Source organism: Phaethon lepturus, unplaced genomic scaffold, assembly GCF_000687285.1.
Source record: "Phaethon lepturus isolate BGI_N335 unplaced genomic scaffold, ASM68728v1 scaffold4158, whole genome shotgun sequence".
Lineage (NCBI taxonomy): Eukaryota > Metazoa > Chordata > Aves > Phaethontiformes > Phaethontidae > Phaethon > Phaethon lepturus.
In genome coordinates, this window is record NW_010555388.1 from 15,418 (window position 1) to 36,598 (window position 21,181).

Sequence of the window (21,181 nt, forward strand, 5' to 3'; positions counted from 1 at the left end):
CTTACAGATTTAGTAATTATGCAAAAAGACTAATCAAATTTGTGGAAGTGAATAAGCTGACCCATACAGGTTTAGAAACGAAGCAAAATAGTTGTGAGCTTTGCGCACTCAAAAGCAGACGATTTTGTTTATCAGCTTAGTATTTGTTTTGTTGATGGTTTTGTTGTTTGTTGGTGTTTTTTTTTTAATTTGTTGATATTCTGTTGTTAAAGTATAGAACTGGAGCTTTACCATTACAAGTAGATTAGGATTTTTTTCCTCTGATGCCTTTATTTTAAGGATCAGAGTTCCAGAATGCTTGCAGCAGCCTTGTATTTTTCTGTTCGTGACAAACCAGCTACTGTACATTCATATAGAGCAGTACAGTCCTTGCCACTGGCAGTCTCTGTGACAGAGAGCCTGTAGGCTGACATAAAGTGCAGCCTGTTGTGAACTGCTAAGTGGGAGTCTGCCAAAAACTCAGCAGACAGAACTAATTGGGGAGAAAAAGGATTTTTGTGCCCTCATCTCTCCCTCTTCAATTTTTTTTACAAGACGGATATTGTTAAAGTAACTTGTTTATGTAAGATTTGTCTGCCTCTATTTTCTCATTGCATGAATCATTTTTTAACTTCAAGTCTTGCACCGCAGGTCACTGAGCACTTCCACATGGCGGCTGGCACGGGACCAAACTCGAGACACGCAACTCATCACAGTTGATGAAAAATTGGTAAGGGTTTTCTACTGCATACTGCTATGATACAGCCTTCAGGGTTATTTCTGCACAATAGGCATTCAGTATGGTGTTCTGTGTTCTTCTAGGAAAGCTGTATAAATGTGAACTACAAAGCAACAGTCCTTCATACTTTTTTAAAAGGAGAACATCAGTAAAACATAAGTATGTGAAGGAAATACAGCATTGAAAGTGTTAAGCAATATAAAATGATGAGTACCTTGTTACTACTTTTATATTATGGCCAAAAAGCAGTATGAGCTGTAATTTGTAACAAGTTTGTTCTTTTTGAAATCTGGGTATATTTTCTGTATAGTGAAATTATACAGAATTTGCCATCTTCCTGAAATTATCTTCATTAGGACCCATGTTACTAAGGAAGCTGTGTAAAGAACCATCATGCAAGATTATTGTTACTATGCACATATACTGTAACTTTTGAATATGCATGAAGATTAGATTACAACTAGGAACAAATGCATAACATTCTTCTGCTAATCAGTAGCAGATCAGAAATTTGGCAATCTTTTCTTGTAAGTTCTTCCATAATGTGTGGTCTGTTACTCTAGATGCAACCTGACACTTATGTTTACATTATTCAATAGTATAATTTTTGTAAGACTTCTGGGGGGAATGCGTCACAGCAGAAGCATGCTTTTCATTGGTTTTCGTATCGCTTTTGAATCTTAAGGAAAAAATTTCCCATCATAGGTACCAGACAGTTCATATTGTATGTACTTTCTTGATTCCCATAATCTATATTAACTACTTAAGAAATATTTGGAATTTGTATTTATAAATTGAACATTTGTAATGATAACTACAAGTTGAGACAGCTGAAGTTTAACAGGCTGTTGGAAAAAAAGCACACCTACTTCAGGGCTTTTTTTTCTCTGCTTTATGATACAGATTTCGCCATAATAATCTACTCGCAGGTAAAAAAATACAGTTCTGCTGTAAACTTTTTTCTGAATTTAAAAAGTAACAGCACAATTTTGGGCTTAAAAATTAGGGAAAAAATTAATACTGTATTCTAGTGAACATGCTTATCTTGCTAATCTAGTTGCATAACTTGGGATTCGGGAAATTTAGTTTCAGGTACAAGAGTTCATGAGTCACTACGTAAGATTCGCCAAGTCAATGGAACTACTTTTCCCTAAATGAATTATGCATCGTGTTGGATTGTTGTAGCACTGTTCTTCACCATTAAAAAAAAACGAAATAGAGTTTTTTATAGTGTCTGAATTTACAGTATCACATTTCCCTATTGTGACCTCAGGTAATGGATACATCTGAAAAGATGTATGATGGATAGATCTGAAAGAAACTACAATGTGAAGACCGCAAAATGCTCTTCTGTATTCCATTTTGTATTTAAATGTACATTATCCTCAGTTAAAGTTGTACATTACCTTGTCTAAGTATGAGAGTTTATATGTCCAGTTGAGTTAAACTAATACTAATTTGAAATACAACTATTCTGTTCCCTTAGTGTAAATGAATTGTAAGTGAAGTGGTTATTTCTAATGTCATTATATGTTCTCATCAGGTTGAAGACACGCATATCATAGTTGCTAGGTTGGGGTTTTTTGAGATCTCGTAGCAGCCATTGAGTAATTTTGTTTAATTTTGATACATGTAATGTACCTAAATCATTTTATCCTCAGCACTTTCAAGTATGAGGATAAGCGTCAGACTGAATAGTATTTTTCTACAATATTGTGCATGTAGGTGCACATTCTAGATGTACAAATCTTTTTTTTTTCAGATTATTGTAGGACGTGAAACAAAATTATAGAAAATTAGATTTTTTTTTTTTTAATTTTCAGTTGTAGATTAAGTTTTTTGAGAGTTTTCCATAATGCAATCTAATGATTGATGTTCTGTTATATCCCATTAACAAGGAAAGTCTTCACAACGAGGTTTGATGTGATTTTCAACTCTCTCAAGATTAGAAGTTCTCTAGACACCTGTTAAACCTCATCGAAAAGCAGAGTACTGTATTAACTTTTTTTAGGTTGTTGTTGCAATGTATTCCCCAATTTTAAGCAGGATTAATTGCAACCCGTTAAAACTAATTTAATGCATTACATTAATTTTCTGGTTTTTAAATAACGTTGCTAAGCATCATAAAACTATTATTTCCATGCAAGTTGTAGTTAAACTGTATGCCAGAAGTTGACCTTTAACTTTTAATTTAAAAAGACCCATCCTCTTGTGTTACTGACAGATATATGCATCTTATTGTTAGAAATAATTAAATCATATTTTGATGGATTTGTTGCCTTTGTCATACTTTTTTTTTTTTTTTAAAGCCTGGCATCACCTTGTGGGTGCTTTTTATGCGTGTATCAGAAAGAAGCAGCACAAACGGGGAGAATGGCATATGGTTATCCTTGTTTGCCTTACTCCTCTTGTAACTTACTTTGAAACGGAGCTCTTCTGTGAGTTGATGTTTACAAGGCTTAGTAGAGTAACACTGTGGTTATTTGAAAACTTCAACTGCATATTGTAGTTGCATTAATCTATTTCCAGAGCTTTTGTAGACCTTATATTCCTATGTGTACATGCATATGCTAGAACTTGATCAACAGGGATTGCTTTGAATTATCTAGAGTCCCATTTGGTTCTGTTAGTACTAAAATATTCCTTATCTTGGGAAACACAAATTGAATTATTAAGCAGTAGTCAGTCACCTTCTTACTGCAGCCCAGCATGTGTTGAATACAACAGAAAAATGAGTTCTAATGAAATAGTAGAAAATAACAGTAGTTTAGACCACATTCATTTTTCATATTAGAAAAAAGTGGGACTCTTAAATGTAAAAGAAGTTAAATGCTCAGCTTGTGTAGAACTCATCTTTGTCTCAGTTACTAGCTTTTTTCAGTGGATATTGAATAAAATAATGTAATGAACAGTTAAATCCGAAGAAAATAACATACAAAATGAACAAAGCTAACCAGAAATATAGTTGTTGCATCACATTTTGAATCTCTGACCACCAATTAGGTCATATTCCAAGAGTCTGGGCACATAGCTGTGTGAAAAGTAGTCTCTCAAGACCCTGCTTGCATTAGGAAATTTGGGCTATAGAGGACAAAGGCTGTCGGCAGCAAATATCCCTCAGGTAATGTTCCAAATGATTTGACTGTTTGTGCATATGGAATAACATAGCTTCCATCATCATTATAAAAAGCTTCAGTGGTTTTACCTAAAATGGGGGTTTGAAATGTTTTAAATTACTGTGATTTGTTTCAGTTATTGTAAGTAGGGTACATCAATAGTGTTTATTGTAGCGACAAGTCATCCAGTTCAGGATGTGTGCTTTAAGCAGGCTTTCCAGTTAGTGCTGGTAACACTATGTTGTGGGTGTCTAGTCTGGAGTTTCTACAGGCTAGGCACTTCCATGAAAGTTGCCATCTGTAATTGGAAGATACCTCCAAATATTTGCTAATAAAAGGACTTGTGTAGTGGATAAATGATACCAATATTGAAAGAACATTTCAAAATTAGAGCAACTGCCAGAAAATACCATTTGCATCTCTAAAGCATAATATTCCACTAATAATGTATATGCTGTAGCTCAAAGCAAAAATTATTGCAAGAACAGTTGTAGGGCTTGGTCACTGGGGAGACACTAAGAAACATTGTGGTTAAGGATCAGCTATTAGTTGCAGCCATCTCACAGATGTTTTTTTTCTGTATCAGGGCAAGATAAAATAGGATGAGTTGCTACACGGAATTAAGCATTCAAGAGCAGTGCTATCAAGTGCAACTGAAATGGTACTAAAGTAGATTTTGCAGCATTGTAAGAATGTATAGTGACGGACTCTATTACAAGCATGATAGGCTAAATACAGTGATGCTATTGACATTTCAGCATCTGTTCTGAAGTGGTTCTGTTTTGCTTGTACTGTTAACTAACCTTTTTTTGGGTAATGGTTCAGAGGTCTCAGTACTGAACCCCAGCAGAGGGCCAGTTTCCTTCTGAGTGTAGATGAACTCCGCATAACTCACTGAAGATAACTTGCTTATACCAAATTGGGCGCAGAAAATCTGAACCCCTTTTTGAGGATGAGCAGTTCACGTTTTTCAGGTGATGTTCAAGAAGAGCAGTAAATGCTGTACACTGTAGCAGCCTAAGCCAAAACGAATTAATAAGTGGACTTAGTGGATGAGAGAAAGGCTGTGGATGTTGTTTACCTGGACTTTAGTAAAGCCTTTGACACTGTTTCCTACAGCATTCTCCTGGAGGAACTGGCTGCTTCATGACTTGGACAGGTGTACTCTAGGTGAAAGACTCTCTGGATGGCCAGGATCAAAGAGTTGTGGTGAATGCAGTTAAATCCAGCTGGCAGCCAGCACAAGTGGTGTTCCCCAGGGCTCAGTATTGAGGCCATTTCTGTTTAATATTTTCATCAGTGATCTGGACAAGGGGGTCGAGTGCACCCTCAGTAAGTTTGCAGATGACACCAAGTTGGGCAGGAGTGTTGATCTGCTTGAGTGTAGGAAGGCTCTGCAGAGGAATCTGGACAGGGCTGAGGTCAATTGTATGAGATTCAACAAGGCTAAGTGCCAGGTGCTGCACTTGGGTCACAACAACCCCATCAATGCTACAGGCTTGGGGAAGAGCTGGAGAGCTGCCCAGCGGAAAAGGACCTGGGGGTGTTGGTCAAGAGCTGGCTGAACATAAGCCCACAGTGAGTCCAAGTGGCCAAGAAGGTCAATAGCATCCTGGCTTGTATCAGAAATAGCGTGGCCAACAGGAGTAGGGAAGCGGTTGTACCCCTGTACTCGGCCCTGGTGAGGCCGCAGCTTGAATAGTGTGTTCAGTTTTGGGCCCCTCACTACAAGAAAGGCATTGAGGTGCTGGAGTGTGTCCAAAGAAGGGCAATGAAGCTGGTGAAGGGTCTAGAGAACAAGTTTTGTGAGGACAGTCTAAGGGACTTGGAGTTGTTCAGCCTGGAGAAAAGTAGGCTGTGGGGAGACCTTAACGCTCTCTACGACTACCTGAAAGGAGGTTGTAGTGAGGTGAGTCTCTTCTCCCAAGTAGCAAGTGATAGGGTGGGAGGAAATGGGCTGTGTATTAGGAAAGATTTCTTCACTGAGAGGGTTATCAAGCATTGGAACAGGCTGCCAAGGGAAGTGGTGAAGTCACCATCCCTGGAGGTATTTAAAAGTCGTGTAGATATGGTGCTTAGTGATATCATTTAGTGGTAGTCTTGGCAGTGCTAGGTTAACGGTTGGACTCGATGATCTTAAAGGTCTTTTGCAACCTAAATGATTCTATGATTCTAACAACTATTGTGAAATCAGTATCAAGAATCTTAGCAGCTTCTTCTTGGCTCTCCAGAGGTGGCAGTTAGTGTCTGTTTTAAGTGTTTACCACTGGATAATCCAGGAAGTGTATTAATAGGATTCTTAGAATATAAACCTCTTCAGCAAAAAAGTTGCAGAAACACTCCAGTCCATTTTTTCTAGAAGACTGCATTATTAGCAAGCATCACATGGTGTTTTCAGGATTGAGTCATAGTTGTTCACCTTCATCCAAATCCCAACTTTGGCTAGGCTTAGAAATTAGTGAAATTGTATAATCTTTCTTTGATTAGAGAAGCACAGACTTTACTATAATAAACAGTGATAATACTGCAGCTTGAAATAAAGTAAGCAACCAAGTGAAAAATAGCCTGGACTAATGAAACTTCTTCAGATCTCAGTCTGATAGTCTGTCGTACTGTGAAACAAAGGACATAGCAATTCAAGCTTTCATATGCTTTTTAAAGTGATCATTGCTAGCAGCCTTTCCCAAGAACCGAGAGTATTTAATACACTTTACTCTGAAAATCAAAGCAGTAATACGTCGTAAAATTACATGCGAGACAGTGTGACATTGCGTTTGAAGACTGTATATAGGAGCAACTCAGTGAAGAGAAACACTTGGCAAAGTATGCATTTATTAAAGACAAGCTTACTAGATTTCCTTTCCTTAAAACTACTATTCATCCAAGAATTCTCCAAGCATTATCTCTGTGTTAGATAATAAGTGTATCATGGATGTTCTATGTTTTGGTTTTTCAAAATGCTCTTAACCCCATGTGGGTTATTCCTTGAGGGTGAGTTCAAGTTGTTCCTAAAGTAACTTAATGGGAGAAAAGAATTTAGAATAATCTTTTCTTCATTTAATCCACTCTAGCTGCAGTATTTATTCAACTGGTTATGATAAGGGATTCATTTTAGGACAGCATTCGTCTTTAAATGAGGAATGTAACTTACAGATTTTTGTGTGCCGTATATGTATGGCTCTGTGATGGGAGTTGTCATATTCAAAGGGTACAAAGTACCAGGATGGAAATCTGTGGGGGCGTTCAGATAGAGTTACCCATTCCCTGCCCTTAGTCCCAAGTTTCTCTCTTGTAAGTTGTATTCCTTCTATGTTTTTTTTCTCTCAGTTAGATCAGCAGCTTGCATTTAGCTTCAGAATAATGAAAAATTAATAAACCTGTCATGTAAAGTGAGGTTAATAAAAGTGTTTTTTCCACCCTTTACTTTGCAGATACATTTTGAGAAACAGTTTCTAGCTTTGGCCAAAATGGCATTGTATATGAAGCCCGTGGTTTGGAGAAGTAATTTCTTCTATCACAGTTGTGTCAAGTAAGCAGGTGACCAGCTTACTTGAACCGTGTTGTACTTGGGATTCAAGATAAAAGTTGTTTGCTGGTGGTTTATAAAATATTTGATACAGTGTGTTTTGTCCTCTTATTTCACTTCATATGCAATATTTAGTGTTTGGTTTGCATTCTGTCATCTGCAGTTGTGATGTGAGACACTTGAATGATACTAGTTTCCAGTGTAGAGGGTGTTTAATGTATAAAAACACATTGTAGAATTATTTAAAAATTAAATGCATGCTTTCAGTAAGAGAGAAATGTTCAGAAGAGAAGACTTTGCAAGTAAAAACACATAAACATCTACTTTTATTGAAGTGTCTAATTTAAGAGTGGACTTGCATAGAGTTAAATACTTAAAAGGCCTTCACTTTTTGTGCTCACTGATAGTTTATTTGTGAAGCTGCATTTTTGCTGCAAAACATAGAGAAAAATAACTTTTTAATAGACTTTCTTCCCCCCTCCCCTCTCCCGCAGACTCCCCCTCAGTGAAGACTAAGAAATACTGCTATGGGGGGGAAAAAAACTGTTGGAATAACTCTGTCAAGCAGCTAATATGAAATTTAATGTTTAAAGGTTTTAATGATTTTGGGTATTGTGATAATCCTTCTCACTTCATGTACACCACGCTGGTGTGCCAAAGCATATATTTATTTCTAAACAGTGATTTTTTTTTTTTTTAATTTAAATAATTTGACAGTTTCTTCTTTATGGTTTTGGCTGGTAGTTGCATTTGGTCTTAAATACAGTGCAAGCTCAGGTGTAGTTATGTGTATAAGTTACCTGAATATCTAGCTATGTACACATTTTCAGAACTGCAAATTCACTATATTTTGCTGTTTGGCGATTAAATCCCTCTTCAGTCTGAATAGCCTAGCTCAACTCATCCTGCTTGCTACAACTTGTTTTTGTAAGCAATTGTAGTTTGATGAAGCTTGCGGTGGTTTAGAAAACCCGGTTGGCTGGATACCAATAAAGAGCCTTCTGTAAGAATGTCTGCAGGCAACAAGTTATTCCCCATGATAAAGAAGCTTTCTATAACTCTTGACAGTCCAAGTAAAGAAATTGCTATCACCTTTTAAGAGGAATAAATATTGCTATATTACTAACTTTCATCTTGAGATAATTTTCGGTTTAGAAAACTACACATTTTGCAGTTACCCCAGAACCTCGTATAAATGTATCAATGAGAGCAATTGCACTGTCATCCCTATGTAGGTTTATTTTACTTTTAGGATAGGGTAAGGTATTTGGATTTCTTTGTCTGAGAGCCTTTTCTTTTGGTGCATGGTAGTGCTATCTGTGCTGAGTATTGGAAGGAGGAGTGTCTGAGATTGAGGTTACACAACCTTCTAACATCTCGAGTGTCTGTTTTGTCTGGGCTTCCTTCATGCAGCATTCTTGTGCAAAAATTTCAAGGCTTTAGTCTGGAGCACTGGGTCAAAGAATATATCTCTTCCAAGGGTGTGCAGGCAGGGTTTTTTTTGCTTCATTACGTAGTATTTCATTTTCTACCAAAGAATACTAGTTTGGAAGAGCTTGCTATGATGGCTGCTCAGAACAAATTAAACGAGTGTTATTATGCCATGTTTAGTTTGTCTGGCTTCCAAAGGGTTATTCAACATGTAAATACTTGTTTGGTTTTGTAAGTCTAAATATGCAAGCAATGTTTCTAATCTGCTAGAAAGAATAAAAGTAAGCCATTGATACAGTCTAGTAATCAATAGGACTAAGAAATAACTTCATTTTTGGAGCTGTTTTGTTTAGTAATTTTGCTTTTTAAAGACTAGATAGTATTTTCATGTTCTCATAAAACAATGCCATTATCTGAACCTTTTCTGAACACCTAAGGTAGTATCTCCTGTTATGAAATACTTCTGTAGATGACATGAATTCTTCTTGTCCTCTCAACAATAGTGAATAAACAATTCCTTGTAGAGCACTTGCTTTTCTGTTCAATCAAATGTGTCTTTCTGCATTTTTGTAGTATATCTAAGTTGTAGATTTAAGACACAAACCCTAGCCTAACTATCGAAGTTCTATGTACAGACTTGAAAGCTGTTTCTAGTCATGAAGTTCTAGCTGAATCATTTTATCAAGTCAGAAAGGAAGAGCTTTCCATGTCTGGAAAGCCCAGTAATCCTGTGGGAATCCTTGAACATCTTGGTCATGCTGCAAGAGAGCTTGCTGCTTCTTCAGTACTACCTCTTTCTACTCAGAAGATCAATGATGAAACAGAACCAAATGCTCTTCCACTGTTTGACAGGTTGTTTATGAGGTGTCTTCGAACTACTCTCATGGCTGTGTTCTCAAATTAGGAATGTTAACCTGTGTTAAGTGTGAACATGGACCATGGAGAGAGCATCTGATGTTCAGATTCAGAGTTTTAAAATGCAGTTCAGTTCTTGTGTTGTGAAGAAAAAAAAAAAATTGCTCAATCCCTTATGTATCTTTTGGCATACTCGGTTCTATCTGCTCCATAAAGCCCATTGGCTTACATTTAGCGCAACAGAAAATCTTCGCTTGATGGGGAAATAACTTATCCTATGACGTGTTAGCCTGAAAACTGGATTAAGAAGTGAGAGGAAGCTGAGCTATAAGGAATTTCTACAAAATGCTGATAAGACATACCAAATGCAATATTTTTTTAAATATGCTATAATCGTGTTGCAAATGTTTTTAAAAAATGAAGACTATGGTGAGTAATTCTGGTTACAAACATCTGAAGAAGTGCATAGTTTTTCCATACAGGTTAATATATAGATGTGCACATATATTAATGTATAAAAATAAATAACAGTATTCTTCTATACAGGCCAACATCACCATCATAAATCGTATATTTTAAAGGTTTCACTGCAAAGCATGTTAACCAGGCAGAAGCTTTTCTAAGATTAAAATTGTAGTTTGCATTGGTGTTTTATTCTTTATTCTTCTGGTTTGTATTTTTTTTTTAGGTGCATTTTCTTAGGACCACATTTTTGTTGCAACATCTGCTGCATTTGAAACCATTCTTGGGCCAACTACTTCTGGTTCTCTGATAAGTCAGAAGTTGAATACCTTCTTCTGTAATGTTTGTTTCCAATACAAATTCTTACTTTTTTATCACTGTTTAGTAAACACAATTCTACATCATACTCTCCTTTGATTTTTTTTTTTTCCCCCACAGTAACAGGACACTGAAAGGAAAGATGTGATGTATCAAGTTGAATTACTGAATTTGATTGGTGATGATTTCTCTCTATTGTATCAGGAAGTATAAGACCATGATTTCTGTACTATAAATAACCTTAAAGGCCAACCATATAAAAGCCAAAGCACAAATTACAGGGACAGACTTCTAAATAGAACAAGCTAAAACCAGTTTGTGAAGTAACACTAATAACATTCTACTTATGATTCCATTTTTTAGAGAGAGATTGTAGAAGGCTTCCATTTTAACTAACCATATAGATAATCTTAAAGAAACTGGTTTTTTACAGTGGTATTAAGCTGCGTATTTTACTGATGATGTTGAAACAGTTGAAGGCCCATCAACTCTTCCCATCCCCAACAGGGAATAATGACCACGTTACTGTTAGAAAAGAACATTCTAAAACACATTTAAGGCTTAAAAGCTGTATGCACTAATTAACAAAATATAGTGAATATTTAAGCTGTTAATAGCTGCAACATCCCTGATGCATAGACCTTCAATATGCTAACACTGCATAACAGTTCTCTATTGTGCATCTTCTTTAACGAGGGTAACTGTGTCAGTCCTTCTCTTGCTTCACTACCTGCTGTGTATGGAAATTATGTACACTATTTAGCACTTGCTTTCAACTTTTAAAGTCCATGCATATTACATAGAAGCATTATATCTTGCATTAGGGTATGGGACAGCTTTTAACAGGTCTGCCTTCCTTGTAATTTCTTAAATGCAACTTTTGTTCTAAAAAGCATGCAAGGATTTTGCTCTAAATTTGCATTTCTTGATTCAGGATTTGCTTCTGCTTTTCTCCCCTATGTCTCACACTACTTGTAATGGTGTGGCAAAGTTCTGTTACAGAAATCACGTTCTTTATAAAGGAGATGTAAAGAGTAGAGAACATGCATCACAATGAAGGCAGGCGTTGGTTTACATGAACTCGGGATTTCTTGATATTGTTCTTAGTAACAGCCCATGCCCTAGTGTGACAGCATTGTCAAGTGAAACTTTAAAACACTACCTTTTGCTTTTTTTTTCTGCCCCCACCTTTGATGAATGTCTTTTTTTAATAAACAAAAGCCTAAATAGTTAAATTGTAACCCTTAAAGTTAAATGGTGTTCCACAGCTACCATTGAACAGGTAATTAAGAGGTAGTTGGGAGGTGAAAGGAAAAGAACAACAGAACGCATGATAATGAAATTAAAAAAAAAAAATTTTTAGTATTCTTTGCTCTAGCTGCCAGCCCAGGGAGATTGTTAGCTAGTTAAAACTGAATCCGTAATGGGTGTTTCATATACTGTAGTGATAATTTTTCTTACGACTTCATCATAGAAAGTCTTATTAGAGTTATCAAGTTTTAAGACTTTGCTGTACATCCAAATTTGAACCCAACAGCTCAGACCTTAGGACATTTGCTGTCTGGATTACAGTATGAATTGGCGAAGATGTTCCTGCTTCACAGCAGCAATTGCACTGCTTATGTAGCATCCCAGTTCACTGCTATGCTCTGAATGTCATGTACCCTTGGGTCTTTTGCAGCATGAACTGGTAAGGGAGCTTTCCACAAAACTGAGAAAAGGCACCCCAGCCACACATATAGCACAGATTAGACCCCTTCCCCTCCAAAGGCTGAAGATGATAAAACAAGTCATGCCCGTATTTGGGAACTCTACCTGGGCCTTATTTGGAAAATTTCTTAATGGGTACTTTAAAGGAAGCTTTGTCAGGTTTTCAAATGGGCATAAAGCAGATCAGAACTGTTAATTTTCTTGTTCCTGACAGAATTCCTGAAAAACAGTAACTTTATAAAATTCACTGAAGTCATATGCTTATGATTTATTTTATAAATACAGGTGCTTTTAATGAATGTTAAAAATAAGGACTTTACTATAATGTCATCAGAAACACACAAAAAAATACAGAAATTTTTCCTAATGTGCAAGAGTAGCCTGAATTTTGGCTCTCACTTAAGGTATGGGAGACCCCACCTGAAGCTGCTGTTGGGGCTTTGAGTTTCCATGATCAAAACTACATTTTATAGACTGTAAGCTCAAGAGTCATCTTTAGTGAATAATTCAGCAAGATACTCTTGAAATACTATGTTTAGCTTTGCAAGCCAGCCTGCTTATTGTAATTTATGCTAGGAGTATAGCATAAATAATCAGAAATGCAAAGTGAATAAATTTAGTTTGAAAGAATATACCATCAGTGAACTACAAGTGAACTACAATATACTATTTATTTAATAGTATATACAAAATTGAACTAATCAGGGGAATCAGTACAAAACTGTCTATTCTAGGTAGGCTCTAGCTGCTAGTACTTCCGTCTTCTTTCTTTTAAGGCTTCTTCTTGTCTGAAACACTGTCTGTAGGAAGAGTTACTTATGGTAGTAAAGCAGTAGAGTGTTACCAAAACTGTAAATTAATTCTAAGAGGAATCAGATTATTTAATTTGCTCAGTTATCTTATTTCCTTTTCTAAATGCAGGTAAACTAAATCTACCTCTCCTTTTATTTGAAATTTTACTATAATAAAACCCCCAATTTTACTATAGTCTTATTTATTTTTATCATTCTTGCTAATAGATTTTTTGCACAGTTTTTAATCCGAGGTTTGTGAAATACTTACACAATGCTTGAAAGTTGTGTGCTGTAGAAAACTATTTTTAAATGCCTCATAGGTAATTACAAAAAAAAACAACCCAGCCACTTGTCTGTGTGTGGAAGCAACAGATTTGCTTACATTTGCTTTGAATGAGTTCTAGAAACTATGTTCTCTCAAAATCTTGCTGTGTTAGAAGAAAATGTAGTTTACAAGATCTCCTGTAATTCAGACTTTTTTCCTACTTTGCTCGAGATAAGCACGCTCTTTATCTTTTCCGCAGTTTGAACAATGTCATGACCACAGTGAAGTCTCTGATGACTACTACTAGCAACATCAATCTGTTTTTATAAAATATATTCTTCTCCCCAGACAGCCCCTACTTTCCTCCATTTAATAATGATTTTCTTAATTTCAGTCATATGGAGAAATTGTAAAGTGTAAACCCAGATATTTGATTCCCCCTCTCTTTAATTTCATGGTATTTACCCAGACAACATTTACAAAACTAAGACATACTGTTACAGGAAAAAAGTATTTTATTAATAAATAATCATTTTTGTTTTGCTCTTTTATTCTTTCTTGGCAGAGAAGCAATACTGAACATGAAATATCTGTCTGCTGAAAGTGGGACTTATGTGTTTTGAATGTTTCATTTTTAAATTTCTAAAATGTTGTTTACCTATCCATCAAGAATGTAGGCTGAATGATAGGTAGTTTTTGCATGTTTGACAAGAAAAATGCCTCTCTTGTTTTGAGGGTTGTCAGGGCACTGAGAGGTATAAAATCTGAGATTTTTTGTTTTATTTTTAGTATTATGGCTTAAACTAATAAAAGCTCAACTCAGCAGCTTTTGCCATAACTTTTACCATTAATCCCTTTTAGAAATACTATCTTTCTATGACTTTTGCAGGAGACAAATGTGAATACCAAATTTAGGAATGTAGTGCAGACTATAAGTAAAGTGCTTTAAGATGTGAAAGAAGGGCTGGGGCGGGGGAAGTTTTCTACTTACTAGTGTGAAGTTGTGTTCCAGTTTCTACAGAGCACCTGGGATTTATAGAATTCCAATGAATTATTCCCATTTACTCTTTCATCATGTTCTCTCTGAACAAATCCAAGTGACATTGGTTTAATGGTGTGTGGGATGTGTTATGCCATTATGTTTGTAGTATCTCATGCAAGCAGCATGGAATAATACTGGGCATGCAAAATATTGGGAAAGTGGAGTGAGCCTTTGTGCATTGGAAGACAGGGAAGTTCAAGGAGGTTTTGCGACAACAGTGAATGCTTAGCCATCATGGCTGTTAGTAGTATCTTCTCAGCTGTGAAATACAAGCTGATGAATAGAATTTGCTGCAGCTAACAGCACTTGCAAATGTTGGACTGTTTTGGATGCTGACACCTCCTTTGCATAATGGCAGTCAGTAGTCTGAAAAGTATTATAATGGACTTACATTGATTTCAGGAACGTGACAATTTCTGCTTCTATTAGACCCACTTTTCAGCATACCCTTTTCTCCATATGCAGTTTCTCTTTAGTGTTTTCTGCAAAACTGCTTATGGAAAGAGATTTTCTTTAAATAGAGGCTTTCATGCAATCATTAGTATTGAAGCCTGTTCCTTGTTTACAATGTTCGGTTTTCTTTTTTAAAATACAGTTCTTTCACATCTTTTCTCAACTTCTTTATTAATCGTTCTACAGGATGTTTAGGTGGAAGAACACATTATAGGTAACACCATGTTGTTCACTGATTACTGTGGTAACACAAAACAATTGTGAAGCCTGAAAGAAAACTGTATTCTGAATGATACGGAGTTTCCTAAGGGCAAATATGCTTTTTTCCTCTTGTTATGTCTGTAGCTGCTAGATAAATGTTATCTGGCCACGCTTAGTTCATTCTGCTCCATTTTTCCACTTACAATTTGCATAGTATATTCTGTTCTCTTACATTTGTTTCAAAAATACCGTATTGAAATGTAGAAACGTAAATGTTCTCATCCCGACTTACAGCCTAAGCAGCTGAACACACTAAATAAAAAGCTCCTTTCACAGCAGCTATTTTGTGGGTATTATGCAAGATGTTCTGTGCTTTGATATAACAGCTCCTAAAGAAAATGTATTGCAACATGAATTTATAGCAAAACTTTATGCACTTAGTCTGGTAAAACATGTTGGGGGTGGGGAAGAGAGAAAGCTGTTGTAAACTCCTATAAAGTACAGAAAACTTCTATTTTCCCTCCTTTCTAACAAGCGTAAACTATTGAGGTTAAGTAGGTGGGGCAACCGGAAGTAATTACTAAGGCCAGTGGCATTTTTGCGGTTTAATAAAGGCAGAAGCTAATTATTCAGGTTTTTTTTAAGTAAAATGATGCCAAAAAGGAGGTTCCTGCAGAGCAGCTGCACTCCTTCAGTGTTACCCTAATTTACCACAGACACAACTGTCACAAATAAAACTTTTAAACTTGATATATAGCCACGAAAGTAAGGAGCCTTTTGTCTGGAGTGCATGCAGAAGAACTCCTTTATACAAATCAACCGCCAGATGACGGACAATGATGAAAATTTGATTCTTTGAAGTCATAATGGTCATTGAAATGTGTGAAATTCTGGTATTGAAAAGGGAGCAACTAGCAAGACTCTAAATCCTGGGTGGTTGCTGGAAGCTTGCTGGGAGGTTTTTCTGTGTTTTGACATCAACTTCCCATTGCTTGTTCCCTATTTCCTTTATTAAAAAAAAAAAGAGGGGGGGCAGTGTGCTAAACAGTAGATAGTTGATAGCTGTTATGTACAGTTTTTGTCTATGTGTGGAAAGAAATGTCATAGGAGAAACAGGACACCTTTATGCACACCTGACCCATCTATTGAAAAACACTTGTTTTCAGAGATACTTTCAACCATTTTGTCTCTTTTCCCTTGAATTACAGAGTTCCATTTCTTGTCCCATTTGGAATTTCTGCTACTAGTGAAGTACTTAAAGAAGGAAATGCTCGTATCGTCATGCTGCATACTGCTTTCATTGACAATGCCTCCATGAACCAGTTCTTCTCCCAGCTGTATAGCACAGTTATTGTTTCTTATTACTCTTTCCAGAATAGCTTTACTAGGCTTTCTACCATGACAAGTGTTCTTAAATAGTGTTAAGTTATAATAAAGACAAAACTTCCTCTTAACTTGTAAGGAATTTGATGTGATTTCTGCTGTTTAAAAAAAGTGAGTGTTTTGACCGTCTCAGCTTTCCAAGAAGAGCCAAACTGCCTCAAAATGAGTATTTTAATTTTTTTTAATTACAAAAAAATTCAGAGGTTGCTGTTAAAAAATGCAACCTCTATATAGAAGCAGGGTTGTTAATTTTTAGTAAGGCAAATCTATACAATCCAAATCTCAAGTCTTTTATATTGTCAACTTATTATTTAGAATTTTAAATGCCAAACACCTCACTAATATTTTACTATGCTAATATAGCAAAATTCAGTAAGGAACACTTAAAAAGAGAGAGATAGGAATGTGAAACCAGCTGTCAAAAACATCTTTGTTTTGGAAAGTTGGTTCACAGGTAGTTTCAATGAGAACTTGAACTCAGAACAAAGCACTGAAGACACAGTAGAGAGTTCAACCCAGTGCAGCATAGTTCTTTTCAAGTATTATATTGTTTTAATGGCATCTTGGAGCGGGAGCTTTAGCCCATTGAAATGTCGCTTAAAGGACAGGTTCTTCTGTCACTAGCTGGAGCTGTGTGGATGAAATGATCACAATAGAGTGTTGTAATGCATTTTAAAAGTGTGAGAAATCAGTTTGTCTAGACTAAGAGTGCGCCTACAGGGAATAGGAATTTTAGAGCTTCTGTGCTCTTTAGGTGTCAAGTATGTGATAGATGCCAAGCCTTTTTATTCCATATCTTTGGCAACAGCTCAGCTATGCTACAGTACCTTACATGTCTACAGCAAGCAAAAACAGTGATTTTATGTCAGGACAACTTGGGCTTCAGAAACCAGAAACTCATTGTCCTAACAACTGTCTGTTCAATTGCCAGCTTTAAAATGGGGAAGATATCAATAAACAATTGCTAGATTCCCAGAAGGCATGGAAACTAGCTGTAATGAATCAAAGTATGAAGAGCTAGCAACACCATGTAGATATTTTAGTTTCGGTAAGTAGGCAGGTTTTAGTTTTCACCTTGAAAAGATTTTTATGGGATGAATCCTATATTATTAGTGAAATAACTTTGATTTGGAGCCAACTGAGTGCCCAAAAAAACATGGCTTGAAGGGACTTACAGTTTGTCTGGGGTTTTGATTTTATTTTCATCCAGATGAACAAGTCTAGGCATTTCTTTATTATGGTTAACTCATAAATACAGCATTTGCTGGTCTTTAATACTCTTTAGATTGTGTTCTTTATGCAGTAATCTGTAGTATTTTTATGATTCTCTGGAGTGGAGGCTTCAAAAGAAGTAGTTGCCTATGTCCATAATGTTATTTAACATAGTATCTTATTTTAATAATTCAAGATAATCCTGGAACAATTCAAAAACCTTTAAATCTGAAGCATAAAAAATTCATAATGGGCATATGAGTTGTTGAGAATTATAATAGTTTAAAAAAATCATTATTTTGAGCTATTTTGAAGCTTGCATATTTGGAGGTATTTGATGATAACAAACACAGAATTTTTGTATGTAGTTGATTATTTCAGAGGAGAAAAAGAAATGTTTTCTGAATATTCTTGACATTTTCTTAATGTGCATGTTTGTTAAATAGAGAAGTGAAGGCTAATGTAGTAGCCTATTGCTATGAACAGGCAAGCTGAAACATTGTAGCCCCACCAAACTTTCCTGCAGGTAAAAACCCCTTTTTGTTAAACAAAGCATTTTGCCAATTCAAATAAGAAAACTTTAAGCTATTTCCTTCTAAATCTGTGGTTTAAGCTTCAGCAGTCAGAAATGCCAGTCTGTCAGAAGGTGTTTTACATATGTGTTGCAACATCCCAGTGACTGGTAGTGTTTCTTTTTCGTATCACTGCTAGAGGTATATTAAAAATAAACATTAGTTGGTCCTAATGAAAGCATTTATAATGGAACTGTTAAGATATTTTGACAGTTTCTTTTGGTAGCCTCAGTAGAAATGTCAGAAGTTGGAAAATTAGTGTGCTAGCTTGTTTGTTTCCCCTGCTGTTCTAATTGCAAACGCAAGTCAAATGCTTTAAACTTGCTCCCTTGTTTAGTTTTTAGGGACTGATCTCCCGAAACTTATTCTCTGAAGTAAAACAAAAAATGAGACATTTCAAAGGATGATCTGGTGACAGAACCAAAAGCTTTTAAGTTTGCCACAAAGCAAAATCCCATAAAGTTAGTAGCTACAGACATGTAAAGCCACAGTGTTTAAAGTATTTAAACTTGTTTGCCTTTTAATTCAAGTCATGGCAGTACTGGTGAGATGAGTTCAATATGCCCAAAGTTTTGCTGCACTTTTTTTGACTTTTACCAGTTTACTATTTGTTCCTGGAGAGAGGAGAGGAGGGGAGGGGAGGGGAGGGCTGGGACCGAGACCAAGGAGCTCCCACTGGCCTTTTAAGTATGTAAGGAACAGGAGTAGTTTAGCATCCTTAGAGATGGATTTGATGCTTGATTTCACTCTTTAGTCTACTAGGGTGAACTGACAGGTTAATTTTATGTAATTACTATTTAGTTTTTAGCGAGAAAGTTCACTTTGATTATATCAGATGCTGCTGAGGGTAATTTTTCAGAGCAATTCTTGTGAGGTTTTCCCCTTCTTACTCTTTGTTAAAGTCAGTTAATATTTTTAGGCTGGTTTTGTGATCCTTCAGTTTTTATCTTTGTTAGGTTTAGTTGCTGAGGGCTCACAAGCCAAGCCGTAGCAGAGGAGAGTATCCTACTACTGTGTACATACAATGTTACAAGCCTTTTTTTTTTTTTTCCCTTGAAGGTTGGAATTTCCTGAATCCTCTTGTTCTTCACAAAAATACCAAAGAATGTTACCAATGTCGAATGTTCTCTTGATCTTGAGCATCAACAGAAGAATTGACTCTCAAAAGCTGATATTCATAGCTGAAACATGACAAGGGGGTCAATTTTATGTAATAACTAATGGTTAGAGAAATGAGACCTGAATTCTAGTACCTGCTCTGCAGTCTCAAACAATCACTAGACTGCTGTGTGAAAGATAACCTCCTGCCTTTTCCTTCATGCTAAGCATAGCATCTTGAGTCAGCATGGATGTTGGTGCCTCTTAATTATATGCAGACCTAAGCCTAAGTGAAAGCACTTACATGGCAGCACACAGTTGGCTGGCTAGGATTTTGGTGAATAATCCTTTCATATGATGTTTAGGGTCCTAATGGTAATGTAAAATTTCAGGATTTGTCAATGTTTCAGTCTATGCTCTAATAATTTCTTTAAGGGAGAAAGAAGAGTTTATACATTTCTGCATTTGCCTTAGGTGGTGCAAGTTGGAGCAGTCCTGACTTGGCAGCTGTGGTCAGAGGGTGGAAGGGAATGTCCTGTCCCTCCTCTGGCACTAGCAGTTGTGTAGCTGGGAGATGAGCAGGTTCAGGTAACTGATCCATGCAAAATCTAATTCAGACAGGGGAAGCAGGATGATAGCGGCCCCAACATGTATCAGCTTTGTTTTTGTACAACTGGACTCATGACATACTTTTCTGCCTTTTTTTCTTTTTTTTGGTAACTTAACAAATAAAAATAAAGCATGAAATTATGTAAAAACCATAAACAGTATTATTTTACAAGCTTTTAATGTGATCCCTTTTTTGTTTTTTTGTAGGATATCACTGCTTTAACTGGTGTTCCAGATGAGCACATCAAAACCAGAAAAGTTCACATTTTTGTTCCAGCACGTAATGCAATGCAGGCAGGAGTTAACAATACAAAGAAATGGAAGATGGAATTTGATAACAGGGAGCGCTGGGAGAACCCTTTAATGGGCTGGGCATCTACGTGAGTAGTTACTGAATTTGGAAAGTCTTTTCTTCTATATTTGGCTCTTACTAGTCATGTAATTGTAAGTTTGAAATGTCCTTCCTACGTGTAAATCTACTTGTTTTGTAATAGTACTTACAGTAAGTGATTGGGTTTGTTAGTGGTATGATTAATGATCTATTACATTTAAAAGCAGATTTTAGCTCACAACATGATCTGGAAGAGTTTGAAAAAAGTGTTGACAATCAGAAACTTCAATGATTACATTTCTGGTGGTGTTACTGTATGGCAGCATAAGGGAAAGAAGGTTATTAGTTACCTGAAGCAGTAAATCCTTCTTGGCTGTCGGTTGCATCTTTTGAATTTGGTTAAACATAAAATAACAATACTTAGCTTCTGGATGTTTTTTCTACAAAGTTTCATAAACATCCTGAAGATGTGAATGAGGAGTCATAACTAATTTAAAAAAACCCAACAGGCCTACTAAAAATAATAAACTATTTGTTTCAATGTGGCTTATATTGGTAGTAAAAACTCTTAAATATGCCAAAATCCAGAAAAAGTACTAATCTTAGCTATATATGCTATAATTTGGAGATGTAAGTGTAACTTAGGTGCAGATAATTTTGGATTCTTTTTAACCCTGTATAAATTTACTACCTACATTTTACAGTGTGGTTAGAATACCTGTAAACTGTGAGGACTATGCCAGCAATTCTTCTGATGTGTTGTAATTTTGATTTGAAGCTGTCTTGTTTGAGGCGTATTTAGAAAAGTTAATTATTCTACATAAACAAAAATCAACCACTAGGGATAATTTTTCAGACTTCAAAAAGGATACGGGTTGTATTGAAAATGTATGGTTGCAATCATATAAGCACTTGCGGTCAAAGAATACAAAATTGTATGAAAAAACCAAAATAATTTGAGGATGAATTTTTTGAGATTTATTAACATTTCAAATCCAGTCACAGTATTGTTTTTTTACTTTTCTTATTTATTTATGAAATAAATGTATCCAGAATATTAGTTCAAAATAACACTGAAATCAAGT

The 21,181-nt window shown here is 35.9% G+C and overlaps 1 protein-coding gene across 1 annotated transcript; it reads left to right on the forward strand.

The window, feature by feature from the left end:
- Window positions 1-617: 617 nt before the first annotated feature.
- On the forward strand, window positions 618-20,149 carry NDUFS4 (NADH dehydrogenase (ubiquinone) Fe-S protein 4, 18kDa (NADH-coenzyme Q reductase); the record flags this gene model as incomplete). Its single annotated transcript, XM_010292127.1, has 2 exons — window positions 618-709; window positions 19,973-20,149. Coding segments are annotated over 2 exons (269 nt in total), but the record flags the coding sequence as incomplete, so codon positions are not given.
- Between the last annotated feature and the right edge of the window lie 1,032 nt (window positions 20,150-21,181).